The sequence below is a fragment of the Schistocerca americana genome, chromosome 4 (assembly GCF_021461395.2).
Source record: "Schistocerca americana isolate TAMUIC-IGC-003095 chromosome 4, iqSchAmer2.1, whole genome shotgun sequence".
Taxonomy (NCBI): domain Eukaryota; kingdom Metazoa; phylum Arthropoda; class Insecta; order Orthoptera; family Acrididae; genus Schistocerca; species Schistocerca americana.
The window spans coordinates 283,216,360-283,234,918 of record NC_060122.1 but is presented as its reverse complement, the minus strand read 5'-3'; the positions used below and the strand labels follow the sequence as shown (position 1 = coordinate 283,234,918).

The 18,559-nt window shown below is 38.4% G+C and overlaps 1 protein-coding gene across 4 annotated transcripts in view; it reads right to left on the bottom strand.

Moving 5' to 3' along the window:
* The window catches only part of LOC124613991 (CDAN1-interacting nuclease 1), a 177,325-nt gene that overhangs the window by 97,166 nt on the left and 61,600 nt on the right, over window positions 1-18,559 (bottom strand). For 3 of the 4 annotated variants that reach the window (XM_047142785.1, XM_047142783.1, XM_047142786.1), the window contains exons 4-6: window positions 14,210-14,326; window positions 8,624-8,703; window positions 8,469-8,518 (exon numbers count right to left, since the gene is read on the bottom strand). In XM_047142785.1, coding sequence (XP_046998741.1) covers window positions 8,469-8,518; window positions 8,624-8,703; window positions 14,210-14,326 — 247 coding nt within the window. The remainder of the gene's footprint in view (window positions 1-8,468; window positions 8,519-8,623; window positions 8,704-14,209; window positions 14,327-18,559) is intronic. The other variant, XM_047142787.1, reaches the window with a different exon arrangement.

Below are 18,559 nucleotides of genomic sequence, written 5' to 3'. Positions count from 1 at the left end.
GACAACGTTCGGTGATGGAGTTCCTCTTCAAGACCGGCGATGACTCTGACACATCGATTCACAGGAAGTTGCTCCCTGTTTATGGAGAGAGCACAGTGGATCAAAGCAGTATCCAGCGATAGTTGCAGAGGTTTAAAGAAGGTGATTTCTCTCTACTGAACAATCAACGATGCAGCAGACCATCGACAGCAGTGAGTGATGTGAATAAGGAGAACATTGATCAAATCATCCAAAATTACAGATGTGTGACAACACAACAGCTTGCTGAAATGACTCATTTGTCATTGGGTAGAGTGGTATCACTGGTACAGTCACTAAAGTGCAGAAAAATCTGTGCACATTGGATGCCTAGATTATTGACATGAGAAATGAAAACGATGAGGAAGAAGTGTGCCAGGGTCTCATGAAGACCTTTAATGAAGAGTGGAAACAGTGTTTTGACGGCGTCACTAACCAAGGTTGAAAGACAGTTGTTTTTGTCCGAACCTGAGAGCAAAACCCAATCCACGGAGTAGCGTCAGCCGGGTTCCCTCAGAAGAAGAAACCAAGACTTTCATGAACTGCAGGCCAAAAGGTGAGGACTCCCTTCTTCTGGAATAGTGTGGTGTCATTTTCATTGACTTTTTGGAATCTGGCTCCACAATAAACCGGGACCGTTACTGTTTGTCATTGGACAAGCTGCGACGTGCCATCAAGACCCACAGACCACAGCTTCAGGGTCAGCTCATCAGAATACATCATGACAATGCCAAGTGTGGCAGCCCTTATGACGCATGAGAAAATCAGGAAAATGGGTTGGGAAATTGTTCCTCATCCTCCCTACAGTCCAGACTTGGCTCCATCTGATTTTTACCTTCTTGGTCATCTGAAAGCCCACCTGCACAGTAAAACATTTGATAGTGAGGAAAACCTTATTTCCTGTGTCAAGCAATAGTGTAAAAGTCAATCCCCAGAATTTTACCAAAGTGCATTTACATCATGGAAAGAACATTGGGCCAGATGCATCACAGCTGATGGAGGCAACACTGAGTATGTTCACAAAAAATTTCATTCTCTTCCTGTAAAAATAAAAAAATTAGAGACGACTGTGCAAAACTTTTTGAATGCCCTTTGTGCAACAGGCTTTAGACAGGTATGCAGAGCAAAGTTGTGAGGGATGGGGAAGACACACTGTGGTTCAAAAGCTGTCTTTGAAAGCTGCAACAAAAGCAAAGTGAGATTCACTGCAAAGCTAAGCATAAATAAAGCCTTAGAGACAAATAAAAACTGAACAAAACCAAAAGTTAGTGGAGACCCATGCATGAAGCTTTAAGTTAATTAAGAAGTAAGTTCTTTCTGCAGACTTGACAGAACATCCTATGAAGTTTTGTTTTGGTCTTACATTAAATTAGCAAACAGATTGAAGCATCTGTCCAGACACATTGTGACCATAATGACATCAAAATGTAGGATGACAGAGAAGATCAAAATATTGATCACCTGTTTTTCAAAACTGTTTGAATGAGGAATATCATACTGGAATATCTACATCGTCGTAGAAATATCAGACTAACAGATATTGAAATAAGAGAGTTTGGGATAGAAAAGCAACTGAAATTACTCAACAGAGGAATGACACTTGGAACCCAATCAGATACCAAAACAACTCCACACAGAGCATGTAAAAGAACTTGCTCCTTTCTGATAGTGTTCCTTGACTTCCAGGTGTTTGGTACTGTTCTACAGTACCAAATTAATAAAATACGAGCATACAGAATATCAGAGCAGCTGTGAGATTGCACTGAAGTGTTTCTAGGAAACAGAACAGAGTATGTCATTCTCACTGGAGATAGATCTTCAGATTTTCATTTACAAATAACACTTCCATTCGTGAAGTGTATAATGTGTAATTAAGAGTGGCTGATGCGATAATTGTTTCAAAACAGTTTTAATGATCTCTCCACAGTGGCAGATTAAAAAATTTTGCGCCCCTAGGCATACCATATTATATGCCCCCCCCCCCCCCCCCAAAAAAGGTTTAAATAATAACTATTTCCTGATCACTTCACAATTGTCGATTTGGGTGGGAGCACTGTGAGCTGTTTCCATACTCTGCTATTCTTTGTTCTGAAGAACACATCAGCAGTCTAGTCGCATTCAATCAAAATGTAATATGGTTCCCGAACTGTACTTGGCGTACAGCAGCGGATAAAACAAACTTAAAACTGCATTGTTTAAACACATTCTTCTATCGAAAGACAACAGAAATGAACACAAGGAAAATAACTTTTCTTTTATGACCTAAAAATTCAGCAGAGGGTGTAGGAGACAATGAACTTTTGTTGTACATTCATTTTTAATATGTTCTTTTACATGAAACCATTGAAAATGAAAATTGAAAAAGTTGTGTTACGATCTAAAAATTGAAGTGAACCCGTCATACATTAGAAATTTATAGGTACTTTTACAGAGATGTGTTCAAAATTAAAATTAAACTGTCATTTTACAATCTGGTAACTTGAATGTGCAGCAGATTAAAAAAAAAACATGTTCGGTATTAATACATGAATCGATAGGAAAGCGTAAGAAATGAAAATGAAATAGAGATTTCGGTGCACAAACTAAAAACTAAGTACAGACGAACAAACACAGAACTGGATTTGCTATTAGATAATTTTACAGGCTAGTGTGGAAAAATCAAATTTGTTTTATATTCTAATAGTTAACGTGTAAAGCATTGGGGTCTGTGTAGCTAGATGCTGCATAATAAGTGTACACAATACCTTTAATCCATGTTAAGGCTGAACAGTTTTGTACTGCAGCTATTGTTACCACCATAGCTCTTTCTAATGGTATTAGCAAAGCTTTTACATGTTTATCAACACAACTGAACTACTTTATTTATTAATACTTTTTTATTTGAGCATACTCTCTGATAACATATATTTCTGTGACAACTATAAATTTCAGCAGATGCCAAGAATATGCATCAATTGCAATATACTACAGTATCGGTATGACTTGACTGTACAGCATTGAGCGGCCTGGGTCATTCGCGTATTGTTTAGTATTGTCGGGTGCCTTTGGTCAAGTCTGCATGTAAATGAGGATTAGTTCCACGTTTTGTCATCAACAATTATAAAATAAATATCTAATACGTAGTTTGTAAATCCAATGAATGTGCTCAAGTTATAGTAAAAATCACATTAGAATCTTAAATTTTTAAAACTAATATGAAAAAACAAACTCACCAGACAGAACAGTTTGTGTCTGGCTTTGACAGCAGAAAACTCATTGATCATATCTTCATAGTTCAGACAGTTATCAGTTGGGAGGTCGGCTTCGATGTGAAGAATGGATAAGGCATTCAATCTCTCCTCAGGCAATGTAGAATGTAGGTATGCTTTCAGTCTTTTAAGACCCAAAAACGAGCATTCTGCTGAACAATTTGTACATGCCGTACATAGAAATATTCTAAGAGCAATGTCAACATTTGGAAACATGGACTGTAACCTCTCTTTTCGTAAAAATTTACTCCTTTTGAATGGTGTATCACTAATCTCAGAAGATTTCAAAAGTTCTGAAAAATGTACACATTCACTATGGGAGGAAGTCTCTAAATCTGTGGCATATGACATTTGGCGAATCGATGCATGTTCAGCAATATCATCATGTGAACTGTTCTTAAGGTTACTGAAAACTGTGAAGGAGTCCAATAGTGTTCTATAGCTTTCCTTCCTCTTCACTAATTCGACATACAAGTTGTCGAGTACTGGGAAAAATGTTTAGACTCTAAATTTTTCCCTTCCAGTCAGAAAAACTTCTTCAGAGTCTGCTTCTTCGTCATGATGACGTGATCTTTTATAGGTGCATTCATAGTCTATCAGTCACAATCTCCATGGATTTATTTTCATAATGGGCAAACATGCCACGAATAGATGCAATAAATTCTACAAGTGATTCATATATTTCGTGCACTATTTTAGTTTCAATATTTACACTTTGCAATTTCAGATTTACACTATTAAGTCTCTGGAGTATGTCCTTCCAAACTGTCATCATGAATACGGTTTCTAGTCTGCTGAGTTGATTCAATTAAGCTGAGGCCTCATTTCGCACAAGTGGTTTTTCAAACGTATTATTGGCAATATGTGCGAGGGCATTGATAACACCTTTCCAGTTTTCATGCAGACTTAACAAGCTTTCTCTCTTGCTGATCAACGTGTTTTTGATAAACTTTTTGCCATTTTTCTTCCTAGTTTCATGAAAGAAAGAAGTTTATCCCAGTGCTGTGCAGAAGCAGAGAAAAAATTATAAAGGTTTTGCATTACATTCAAAAATGAACATGCTTCCTGACAACAGCTTGCAGCACTGGTGCTGACTAAATTCAAAGAATGTGCTGCACAAGCCACATAATGCTCTTTCAGATTTCGTTCTTTAATGTGTGCCTGCAAACCAGTGTAGGTCTGACATATTGTTTGCTTTGTCATATGACTGGCCTCTACAGTCAGTAATATAAATGGAATTTGAAGACAGGACTTTCAGTATGTCCTCAGCTAAGGGACTTGTCTCCCGGGTTTGGTAAAAACAGGAGGAAACATTCAACAGGTTCACCATTCTCATTCACATATCTTAATATGAAAGATAATTGATCAATATGTGAAATGTCCACAGTAGAATCTACTATTTTAGAGAAATATTTGGCCTGTTTTATTTCACTTATGATAATTCTTTTTATTCGTTCAGAAAGAAGCTCTATTATTTCATCCTACATTTTTGAAGAAAGATAACTTGTATGTCCCTGCCCTGGATTTCTGTATCGTTGAATGTGCTCTATGAGAAAAGGATCAGACTCAGTTATAAGTTCAAGAGACATCATAATTTGACCATTATGTAATGAACGGAATTTTTCAACGTTTGCATGTAGGGGAAGTTCATGACTTGTAAGCTCCTTCACTACTGCAAAAACCCTTTTCAACACACTGTGCCAGCACATTTTTTTCTGTCTCAACATAAGACTTGAAATGGTTACCTATTGTTCCAAGTGACTTTCATCTTGTTAAGAGTGATAACTCAGAATTTTTGTGTTCAAGTGAATTCTCATGATGAGATAAAATATTAGAAATATTTTTTCAATTTGCAATATCATTAGCAGCAATCGCAGTCTTACCTCCGAACAATTTACATGGTGCATAAAAAACAGTACTGGTGCTACAGGAGTACACTAGAAAATCACGCAAAGTTGATTCACCATTTAAAAGTTTATAGTAAAATACGTTTTTGTTCAAATATCTGGTTTTATCGCCTATTGATCTTCTTGAATTAGAAAAATCACATTACAATTTTGATTAATGCCATGCTGTAAGATAATGTCAATCGTTGATTAATTGACACACCATTCTGCAGGATTATCACTAACGAGGTTATTTCTTTTGTTGATGTCTGACTCGACACTCAGTTTTTCGTGAAACTCGAAATCATGAACAATTTGCTTTACTTCATTTTTAACTTTTGTTTCGTCTGTATTTATTTCTTTTACAAAAGCTGCAGTGCCAGAAATATCATTCGTACTACTTCAAGTCGAACCAGCAACATTTTTTGCGAAAAACTTATCTACTCTGCCAAGTGTTTTTAGAACATTGGCTTCTCATTCTTGCCTTTCTTTGATAATTTCCAAAATGCTGCCCCATTTAAATTTGCACATTTTCTTTTTTCATTGTTATTCCTGTTACAGCACTCACAAAATTGTCAACCAACAGTCAAAACAAAATAAAAAAATTTGTAAAAGGAAAGAAAGAAACACTGTATCCAATTCCAATCACACTAAACAGCATATGATGATGATGACGATGATGATGAAATCCCATACTAGGGGGACAATGCTAGGCAAGGTCCCAGAGGAGCCGGTTTGCCATTGCCTTCCTCCAACCGTACTGGGGACGAATGATGATGACGATGATGATGAAGACGACAGAAAGCCATCGAGTCATCTCCAAGGAAAATCCCTGACCCCACCAGGAATCGAACCTGGGACCCCACGCATGGGAAGTGAGAACGCTATCGCAAGACCACGAGCTGCATACAATTTGCATTTTTCATTGTTATTCATAAGTGGGATAAGAGTCGATCCAGCACACCTCACTCCAAGAAATGGCAAAAATTATTTGCTTTTTAAATTAGAAAGACAGTGTCAAGAATATTCAGAACATATTTGCATCCCAGATAAAATTCCAGCGATGTGGAAACAGTAGCCAAAAAATTCCAGCCAGCAGGTGTGCTTCTACTGTTCACTGACAACAGAGAAACAGGCAACAATGAAACTAAATTATTCTGCATTGTTATTCTTTCATAGCACAGTTACATCGAGTAATCCGAGCTGGTCAGTTCATTGCTCCGTGTTTAAAGGAAAAATCTTTGTGCTTGTGTGCTGTGTTTAAAGTAAAAAGCCTTGTGCTCATATGCCGTATATCTTGTATTGTCAAATTTCGTTCTTAAGGCTTATTTAAACTAGCAAGTTGTTTAACAACATTAAAAAAATTTTGTCATTTGTAAGCACAATTATTTTAAAATATGAAAGGTTAAAGTGATTATAGAGCAAAAAATGTCACCTCCCTTAAGGTGCTGCCTCTAGGCCTGTGCCTAGTGGGCCTATATGTGAATCCGCCACTCTCTCTCCGTGTAAGGAAATAAACAGGCATGAACAGCAACGCTTTCTGCTGATGACATGAGCACTCTGACTGAGGGCCTATGGTGATAACCTATCACTATTGGATGATGTGTATCCCACATCATCTTACCAGCAAATGACACTACTGAGAAAATAAGACATGACAGATGAAAGTGCAAATATTATGCAGGGTTATTATTTCTATTTACATGTGGTGAGCTCTATTGAAGGATGACCTACATTTTCAACACGGGACGGTGATCGCAGTGACTTTGTAAGAGGAAATATCTGTTCGGGCATAAAAATAAATATATCACGGATCGCCAGCCTGCCTTAGAGATGTGCTAAGTTCCAAAGCATAAGGAGAAACAATTGAAGATTGTTAAGAAAAGAGATATAAAAATAACCTCTGTTATTCTTTTCTATACTGACTGGGGACATGATATACAGGATCAAGAAGGTATGCATGAAAATGAAATTATATATGTTTTGTGAAGAGAAAACTCACATTAATACTACTGAAATCTCACAAGTTATTTAGCAGTGATTTGAAATGTGGTGCAACAATTCTTAATAGTAATGCAAGAACTCACAGATCTGAAGTCCAACAAGTACCAGAAGCCACAACAGTCAGCAACAAAAGGTGAAGAGCAGTTAAAACATGAAAGAAAATAATCAGGCATAGATAGCATTGTTTTCCAGTGATGACATGGACACCCTGATCAAGTGCCCCAACTAACAATACAGAATGCAACTAATTCCTAGCAAATAATGTAGTGTTGCACGTTTCAAAACCACATATTACACAGGTCACAAACTGAATAATCCCTAAACAGTCCTTGAAACAATTATCATCAAAGAAAAATAAGACGTCAGTATGTGGAATACCTGGCTATATTTAACAGAATGTTTACATTAAACATAATAATAAACCATTCACACATGAGAACATTATTTCCACACTTTTAGGACTTTAAAATCTTGTTTTGACTTTTACACAAAATAGTGTAGGATGAGACAACAGCAGTCTTGTTCTATCATCTAAAACATCATTACCTGTTGAGTACAGTGCACAAGCAGTGCTACAATTGGAAAACTTTACTGACCTCTGAACAGTGTGGTTAGGCATCATCAGCTTATGACAATAACGTCATGTGGCCTCAAAAACTGCAAATAAGGGACACTAGAAAGGAATGTCATCAATAAATACTGTCCCCTAAAGTTTCTTCAAACAGAATTTTAGACATTAAAATGTAAAAAAGCTGACTTATTTTTCTTATTTTCAGCTACTAATGTCTTATGGCATCATACACTTGAGTAACTCATCAATGAGGAAAACAGTGTCTGAAGCACTGATAGTGTGCGGTGTTCGCTCTAGAAACTGTTGTCGACCGCTCTTTAAACAGTCGGGCCTATTGGCAACAGCCTCAAAGCATGTTCACTCCTTTATGAAGTCTGTTGTCAATAATCAACTACAGTTTGAACACAACAGTATCATTTATAAATATAACACTACACGGAGGAATAATTAACATCATCCATCACTCAGCCTTAGAGTGACACTGCATGGAGTGAGGTATTTGGCCATAAAAAAAACCTTGACCACTTATCAAGTGACATAAAGAATTTAATGGATAATAAAATTATCACCATTATGACCCATGGAGCACGAAAATAACTAATCAATCCAACACTAAAGCACTCAGAAAAACTGCCTTGAAATACAGATAACTATATTCACAGTAAATTTTCATAACAAACAAGAAGAAAGTTTAGACTTCATTGGTGATATTATGAACAGGCAGCAAAATTATGTACTTACTGTTTAATGCAGTCTGTGACAGGTCCGTACTGGTCATCATGGATTACGCACTGAGAAGAGGAAGCATAAATCAACTTAACAACTGAGGTGAAGTGTTAAATGGTGAAGGGAAAATTAAGACATATCAAAATACATCAATTAGAAAATAAACATACCAAATATACTTCATATGCTAGGTCCTTGTTTTTTATTAATGTAGTATCCCTCATCAGTTTTGTGATTGTATTCTTCGAAGCTGAAATATGATATGTTATGTTACTCACAAATGCGTAACAAAAGTTTGAAGCACATAGCTATAAAAACAGAGGACTGTGTTCTAGAACAACTTTATTCATTGTCTGTAGTAAATTAATGGGACTATGAAATATATGGGAGCTCTAGTTTTACAGTTAACTGGAAATGAAAAGCATAAAGGCTGGTTTTTAATGCAAAGGCCATTAGAGCACATATGGATAGGAAATCAGCCACGCCCTCCCTTTCGCACTTTGCTGCTGTGACGGAGAGATGAGGAAGCCATGCCTTGGAGGTTGAGCTGTCATACAGGTCATTGTGTCCCTGGCGTAGAATGCTTTTGTTGTGTTGCATACTTATTATCCTCTCTTCTTATTGCGGACTGAGTAGAAACAGTGGGAACATTAGGAGTGTTTATTTACAACAATGGCATTCATATGTAGTACATTTTTATTGAATATGTGTCCAGTCGTATAATACAGGATAAATCAAACTATTTATGTCTCTTTCATTCTTTTCTGTGCATTTTCTGACTAAGATATACCTCCTGCTCGTCAGGTAGCATTTTTCTGAAGAACCTCTTTCTCACCTTCTACTGCAGTGCTTCATAACTCATGGCCGTGTGCTGCTGACTCAGTCCTCCTCCTTCTGTGGTGCACCATACCTCACGGCCTCAGTCCAACTGTCCGATCTTCTTGCTCTCACACCCATGGTCAACAAGGTCGTCATGTGGTCAAGGTCGCTCTGTTGGCAGACCCCTAGTCTGTCCATTCTTCTTCTGCTGCTCGCCTTGCCTCCCAATGTCTGTCTCATCTAGACTTCCTTTCCCCGCCTCATCTAAGCTGTCAGTTTGTCTAAACTTCGGGCCAAGTTTTCTCAGAAATACTATGGTCTGTACCTATTCCACAGCCCTGTGGGCTTGTAATTAACTTGCAACAACCCTATGCCAAATGAAGCCAAGAGTGAATAATTAATGCCCACTCCACATCTGTCACCAAAAATTTTTACGTCACGTCCGTGATTTCCTGTTAGCAGACAGGAATGAGAGAGCTTGATGTTAAGTTTCCAGAAGTAGAGTGGGCTCTTCCAACTTGTAGTACTCTGGAGTTGGAGCTGCAAGCTGAAAAGATCTCAGACCAAGGAACTCGGTACACAAAGGAAATATGTCTCCAAATAGGAAGTACAAAGGAAGGATTATGATGAACTGCAACTTATGAGGTACTGAGAATATAACTCAGACGCTGAGAAAACACAGAGGCATCGCTACCCTATGCAACTAGGTCCCGTGAAACTCTTAAGCCCCGCCCTGAGGGTAGAATGGCACAGAGACAACGTCAGAAGCTGAGTCTAAATCAGAATCCTTATAGACAGTTAAGCTGTCATTTACATATGCTAGTGTGACATTTCCACAACCTCTGGGGAAACTCCTATTGCTCCGAATGCCTTCCAACCATTATCCTATCATGTATACCCTTGGTATGGAAGCTTACCTCTGTACCATACTGCAATTGATTCGCAATAGTAGGCAGGTCATGCTTGTTATAGGTATGGCACTTATGTTAAACTGGTAGTTCATGATGTTTATTACATCACTGGGTCTTAGGGGCATATTATAGGCAAGATTATTTCAAAACTACATCACAACTGTGTTATTCACAAATAGTTTCATGCAGCAATGCACAGATTTCTGACAGAGATGGAATATCTAACTACTGTTTTCTGTTATGTGTTTCTGTGCACCACGCAATGGTTCACTTATTACTTTCATATTGTAAGACAAGTTAGTGGTACATACAATTAATTTGTTTCTAGTCATCTCACTGCAGACTGTGAGACATCTTAAATAAATGAACTCACATGTGGATTAAGTAAGTAAACTTTTAATTAGTGTTAATCTTCCATTTTCATTTGGTCATCAGTTACCTACAGGTATGACTAATGTACTGTTTTCCTGAAATCATTTAGTAAAATTAACTGAGTTATATGTAATGATTACTTTTCATGAAATTTTTTCTTGTAATCGTTACTTTTACAAAGTGTTAGTTGAACTTCTTACCTGCTTATTCAAATAAAATAGTAATCATTACAATATTGGAATCATTACTTTGTAACAGTCATAAGTCATTCTTTCTCACACATATCATGCAGGCGACGAAATATATGTCATCTATATATTCATGAGAATGAGGTTTGAGTATTTCTGTTTCCTTATTTAAGAAATTACTTTTAGTGAAATGGTGCAGATAGCAAAGAAAATATGACTGTAAAATGTAAACTTTGTATGGAAAATAAATTTTTAAGTCTCCCTGGAGTATGGCACATAGTTAAAGGAAGCATGTACAGATAAGCAATTACAATTTGCAAATATATTACGTAATATTAAAGTTACAAATTATAACACATGCACATTCTCCTGCCAAGAGATGCCACAATTTTCCAGAAATACATTGCTAACCTAAGGAAACAGTGCTACTATAAAATGTTACTAAATGATTAATATACTGATTATTATTTACTTCAATACAAATACACTCCTGGAAATTGAAATAAGAACACCATGAATTCATTGTCCCAGGAAGGGGAAACTTTATTGACACATTCCTGGGGTCAGATACATCACATGATCACACTGACAGAACCACAGGCACACTGACACAGGCAACAGAGCATGCACAATGTCGGCACTAGTACAGTGTATATCCACCTTTCGCAGCAATGCAGGCTGCTATTCTTCCATGGAGACGATCGTAGAGATGCTGGATGTAGTCCTGTGGAACGGCTTGCCATGCCATTTCCACCTGGCGCCTCAGTTGGACCAGCGTTTGTGCTGGACGTGCAGACCGCGTGAGACGACGCTTCATCCAGTCCCAAACATGCTCAATGGGGGACAGATCCGGAGATCTTGCTGGCCAGGGTAGTTGACTTACACCTTCTAGAGCACGTTGGGTGGCACGGGATACATGTGGACGTGCGTTGTCCTGTTGGAACAGTAAGTTCCCCTGCCGGTCTAGGAATGGTAGAACGATGGGTTCAATGACGGTTTGGATGTACCGTGCACTATTCAGTGTCCCCTCGACGATCACCAGTGGTGTACGGCCAGTGTAGGAGATCGCTCCCCACACCATGATGCCGGGTGTTGGCCCTGTGTGCCTCGGTCGTATGCAGTCCTGATTGTGGCGCTCACCTGCACGGCGCCAAACACGCATACGACCATCATTGGCACCAAGGCAGAAGCGACTCTCATCGCTGAAGACGACACGTCTCCATTCGTCCCTCCATTCACACCTGTCGCGACACCACTGGAGGCGGGTTGCACGATGTTGGGGCGTGAGCGGAAGACGGCCTAACGGTGTGCGGGACCGTAGCCCAGCTTCATGGAGACGGTTGCCAATGGTCCTCGCCGATACCCCAGGAGCAACAGTGTCCCTAATTTGCTGGGAAGTGGCGGTGCGGTCCCCTACGGCACTGCGTAGGATCCTACGGTCTTGGCGTGCATCCGTGAGACGCTGCGGTCCGGTCCCAGGTCGACGGGCACGTCCACCTTCCGCCGACCACTGGCGACAACATCGATGTACTGTGGAGATCTCACGCCCCACGTGTTGAGCAATTCGGCGGTACGTCCACCCGGCCTCCCGCATGCCCACTATACGCCCTCGCTCAAAGTCCGTCAACTGCACATACGGTTCACGTCCACGCTGTCGCGGCATGCTACCAGTGTTAAAGACTGCGATGGAGCTCCGTATGCCACGGCAAACTGGCTGACACTGACGGCGGCGGTGCATAAATGCTGCGCAGCTAGCGCCATTCGACGGCCAACACCGCGGTTCCTGGTGTGTCCGCTGTGCCGTGCGTGTGATCATTGCTTGTACAGCCCTCTCGCAGTGTCCGGAGCAAGTATGGTGGGTCTGACACACCGGTGTCAATGTGTTCTTTTTTCCATTTCCAGGAGTGTATAATAAATGATAAAATGTAATCATTTTATGACCAATCACACAATTTTTGGTTCCATTTTGCACAGGATTCGTCCAACAAAGTTATCGAAACTGTAACAATTCACCTGATAGGTAACAATTCTTACAATGAGGGAAGAAAAGGAAATTTGATTTTCTAACTGAAGGTAAAGGTGCAAAGAACACAAGCTATACCGTCCTTCACAAATAACGCTACAATCAAAAGTACTGTCAATAAACTAGTTTTAGATTTTGTTTGCCGTTCTGTTCAGCCCTTTACAGTGGTAGAACAAGAGTCATTCATAAATTTAATAAAGGATTGGGCACCAAACAGGATAATGATGTGTAGAGTGGCTGTTGCTGTATGAATGAAAGTAAGGTGCAATAATAGAGATGTGGAAGACCTTTGTTTTGATTGGTTTGATGGAGAGACACCATATAGAAAATCTGTTACACTTCTTTTAAAGAGACTTGTGGGAACCCATACATACAATTTTCTGGCTGTTGCTATTGAGAGCATACATTGTTATTTAATATTCATAACAATGTGGTGTCTTGTGTAACAGGTACTTGTAGCAATTTGATCAAAGTTTTCACATACCACTTAATTTAAACAATTTTTGTTTTCTTTTTCTTCATACATAATGATTCTGTTATACTTTTACAAATATCAACTTTCCATTTCTTTTAACTATACTTGGCATGAAATGTGGTGAAGATGACGTTGAGGCATTTGAGGAACCGGAAGATGTGGAGTTCGTTCATGCAGCACCTAGTCTAGATGAGGATGTGAATGAGTTCCAATACAACTTGTCATCTTATCAGCAGTGTGTTGCATCTACACTTAATCTGATGGCAGGACAGATAAACAGAAATTCTCTTGTGCATTTTCATTTATATTTCGGGCATGCAGCTGTGCAAATAAAATTTCTTACACTGATATTTCAGCCCTGTATTGTCCAGCCATCCTCAGAGTGAGTCACAAGACTGACGACAAGGTGCCAAGCACAGCCTTATACGCACCACCAATGGTGGTATCCGCCTGCAAGTCACAGACACTGGTCAGCAGCAAAGAGATATTCTTACACATGCACCACCTGTGGTGAAGGCGTACAGACATTTGATTTGCTTATCGATGTATGTTCAGCGGCGATGACACCATGACGACTTCCCAGTAGTTTAATTATCCCAAGAGCTGGATTTCAGGCTTTGTCCGTAATATGTCTATACAACATTCCCAGTCACAATGTACATAGCCAGCAAGTGTGCCATGCCACAAAAATTAGAGAGGGCAAATCTGTGAAATATATTCCCTCAATTGACAAACAAAATCACAATAGTTGTGGTCAGTAAGCTGGAAGAACTGTATGTGTACAAACTCTCCCAGAAGCAGCGGCACTTCACTGTAAGCTAGTTCTGTTGACAGGAGTCTAAGTTTGGCTTGTAAGTACTTCTTAGACCCAGTAAAACCATTGGTAGAGCTGTGGTCCAATTTGTTTCATGACATATGAGTTCTGTCTTTAGAGAACAGTGAAAGCATTCTATCATATCAATACCCACATGATGGCAGCTTGTGGTCTTGTGGTGAACAGTTCCACAGTATCTGTTGAGCTGAGCAAACAATTCTGATTTGAACTGGCAGCTGCAGTCTGTTGTGATGTATAGTGGGGAACCAAACTGAAAAATCCAGCTCAAAAAGAAGACAGAGGCTAAGGTTACTGCAGAGATGTTATCAACTGGCATTGTTTCCACCAGTGAATAAAATGATCAATCATATTATGATCGGAGTGGACCTATGACATCGATGTGCATATTTGCAAAACTAGTGGTTATGCCAGGAAAGTCCCCTACTGGTGCATGCACTTGGTGGGAAACTTTGCTTCATTTGCACTTTACATACGTAGAAGTCCATTCTCTCCTGAATTTCAAGCCAAACAAATTACTGTGAGACATGGCAGAATGTTGGTCTAACATCAGGATGACCCAAGTTAGGCAAGCTGTCAAAGGCTCATCTGTGGAACGTAGTAAGCACGAATGGCTAAGGGTTTCCAGGTAAGAGGTCAAAGTACAGTTTGACACCTGCACCAGGAGTATCAACTAATCGCTATTCCAAGGTTGATGATGTATAGTTGAGCAGGTGGTTGTGCCAGCAAGGCAAGCAATTGTTATTGTTTTGCAGGAATGATTAGTGGGCGGTTTATGATCTGTGAAAATAGTAAACTCTCTAGCTTCCAGTTGTGGCAAAAGTACTTGATGCTCTCATAGGCAGTGAAAAGTTCTCTTTCATAAGTGCTCCATTATTGCCGTGATGGAGACCACTTGTGTGAATAAAAGGCCAGTGGTTGCCATGCTCCATCATGAAACTGTTGTAATGCTGCACCAATAGCTATTTGGCTTGAGTCTACAACCAATGTGTGGGTGCATCCAGTTCAGGGTGTGCATAAATGCTGTATCCATTATGCTCTGTTTAGCCACTTCAAAGGCAGAGCTCATAGTGTCTTTCCACTAAATCAGGGAGCTGCCCTTGATTTTCAGACTAGTGAGTGCCACAATCAACGGTTCTTGTAGCTCAGCCGAGTGTGCCAGATTTCAATGGTAGAATTTGAGAATGCCTAGGAAGCAATGTAATTCTCTAGCAGAATTTTGTTGAGTAATTTGTAAAATGGCTTCCACTTTTTCAGGTAAAGGTAGCGAGCCTGTAGATGAAATGTGGTGTCCCAGGAAGTCAATTTGTGAGTGACCAAACATGCACTTAGCACTGTTCAGAACGATGCCATACTGCTCTAATCGCTTGAAGACTTCTATTAAGATCTCTTTGTGCTGCTCTGCAGTGACGAAAAGACAAGACTCACGTCTAAGTAGGAATGCCCTTTTCTTATTTATTTTTTTTTACATACTGTCCAAAGAAATAAAATAAAAAAGACGAAAGACATAAAAAATTTGCATCTTTTTATTTATATTAGTCATGCAACCTTTGGTAACCAACCTCCAGTTACACAAGGAGTAAACAACATCCAGCACCACCCAACACAATTATTATTCACGGTGCGAAGGCCACATTCAAAGCCAAAGCCCTACATGCGCATTGATCTTACATGCATAAAATTATAGGTTAAAATATTAGATAAAATTGGCACGTCTTTCACCTTATTTTACTTTATTTCTTCAAACAGTATGTGAATAACACTTAATAAAAAAGGAAATTTTAGATCTAGAATGAAATTTTCACTCTACAGCAGAGTGTGCGCTGATATGAAACTTCCTGCAGATTAAAACTGTGTGCCGGACCGAGACCCGAACTTGGGACCTTTGCCTTTCGCCGCAAATTTTAGATTTTCATATTGATTTCCTGTATGGAATGCAACAATTTTGGTACTGTGATATTATTTCATGAGATGGATTGTTAATATTTTACATTGTTATGTCAATACAGGGTTGTATATGGCAGGGCTCACTTCTCATTGCCTCCTGGTTTTGTATGTTTAATTTAGATGCTAGGCTATCTTTTTTATAAAAAAAAAAAGTTGTAAATATTTCTTGTAATGTACAACTGATATTTCCTACGTAATAAAAATGTTATCAATAAATGACAGTGGGGGCACCAGCACCATAGCAAACTAACAGACAGTCATATACATATGCACATGTGCTTATGTATGAGGGCGACACCTACCAAGCTGCCTTACTGACCAGTAAATTTTATATTTGTCAGTTTGATTGCGTCATTCGGATGAAACAGTAGACACGCAGGGCATCAATTACTGAGCCTATTGGTTGCTCACAGTTTGACTTTCATGTATGGAACAGTTCGTGCCTTTTGCCATAATGCTGCATAAGTAGTTATAGTTAAAAACAAATCAAGTCCGTAATAATATACACTGAGGTGGCAAAAGTCACGGGATAGCAATATGCACAAATACAGATGTTGGTAGTGTCACATACACAAGGTGTAAAAGGGCACTGTCTTGGTAGAATTGTAATTTGTATTCAAGTGAGTCATGTGAAAAGGTTTCCAATGTGATTATGGCCATACGATGGAAATTAAAAGACGTTGGACACGGAAGGGTAGTTGGAGCTAGACGCAAAGGACATTTCATTTAGGAAATCATTATGAAATTTAATATACCAATATCCACAGTGTCAAGAGTGTGCTGAGAATACCAAATTTTAGGCATTACCTTTCACCAAAGACAATTCAGTAGCCAATATTGTATTGTATTGTCTATTTATTGGTCCTGTGAATCATACACTGTACTGGGGTACATAATGATATAGGAAAAGTCAAATAATTTGCAATAAAGTTTAAAAGAAAAACTGTTGTATGGTTTTCAGTATATAGCAATATAACCCTAACATATGGGAATAACATTTCACAAATACACAAATAAATTTTACATGCACACATTTCATATTTTCGGCCTTGATTATACACACACACACATATATATAATAGACCACATATAATACACAGATAAATCTACATGTACACATTTCTTATTTTGGCCTCAATTGTATAAACTATTTAAATTTGTCGCATATTTACATTGTAGATAAAAATTCATCAACACTATAGTATCAATTCTGTAGCAAGTAGTCACTCACTGCAGTTTTGAATTTATGCATGCCAGTTATTGGCTTCATTTTTTTAGGTAGTTTGTTATATAGTTTTTTTTTTTTTTTTTTTCCTGCTTGCATGGGTCCTTTTTGTTTTAGTGTTGTATGTGAAAACTGCATATGTAAATGTTGATTATTCCTTGTGATGTATGAATGGATATTTTGGTTTTTTGGAGAAATCTTGCTATTTTCATCTACGATTTTCCTTATAAACATTATTGTTTCTAGGATATATAGGCATGGTAATGGAAGAATATGAAGCTTTTTAAATGAAGGTTTGCATGAAGATCAAGGTGCTGAGCCTTCCATGGCTCTTATAATTCTTTCTTGTGCAATAAAACAGCTTTTGCTGGGTGGTGAATTTCCCCAGCAAACTAAACCATATCTTAGTAGTGATTCTGCTTGGGCATAGTACACATTTTTTATGGCTTGCATTGATGTGCATCCAGCAAGAATTTTTATACTATAACAAATGGTATTTAATTTACTACATAGGTGGTGTTTGTGTTTCTGCCATCTTAGGTCATCTTGGATCCAAAATCCCAAAAATTTGGTGCTATTTACAATTTCAAGTCTTTTGCCTAACAGTTCTATGGTTGCAGTTAAAGGCTGTTTATACTGCACTGTGAGTAGATGCATAGTGTTTGTTTTATGTGTTTTATATTAAGTTGTTCATTGCGAACGTTACTAGGGATAGTTTTAATCTGATTTTGCAGTGACAGCATATTGAAAGTTTTGCTTCACCAGAATCTCAGCTGCCTCAGAGAAATATGAGTTAAAATTATTTGCTATCTGCTGGGGATCAGATATTACAGAAGTGTTTTCGTTCAGTTTGATATTATGGTATTTTACTCCTGTTTCGTGCCTTACAATGTCCCATATGGCTTTCATTTTATTTTGTGCATTTGCTATGAAGGAACTATTTGCCATTCTTTTTGCTTCTTTTATGACTTTAGTTAAAATCTTTTTGTAATTATTGAAATAGGAATCAAATTCTGGGGATGTGGTGTGCTGTCTAGATATTTCATGAAGTAATCTCTTTTTCTTCACAGATATTTATATCCCTGTTGTGACCCATTTTATTTTCAGATCCTTTTTTGTCACTATCTTTTTATGGAGTGGAAAGCAAAGTTCAAAATAACAGCTAAAACTATTTAGGAATTTGTTGAACTTACCACTTGTACTTTTACATTCATAGATGTCTTCCCAAGTTTTTTTACACAGATAGTTAAGGAAATGTTGTATATTCTGGTCATTATACTTCCTAGTACTGGGAGATGAAGAAGCTTGCACAGG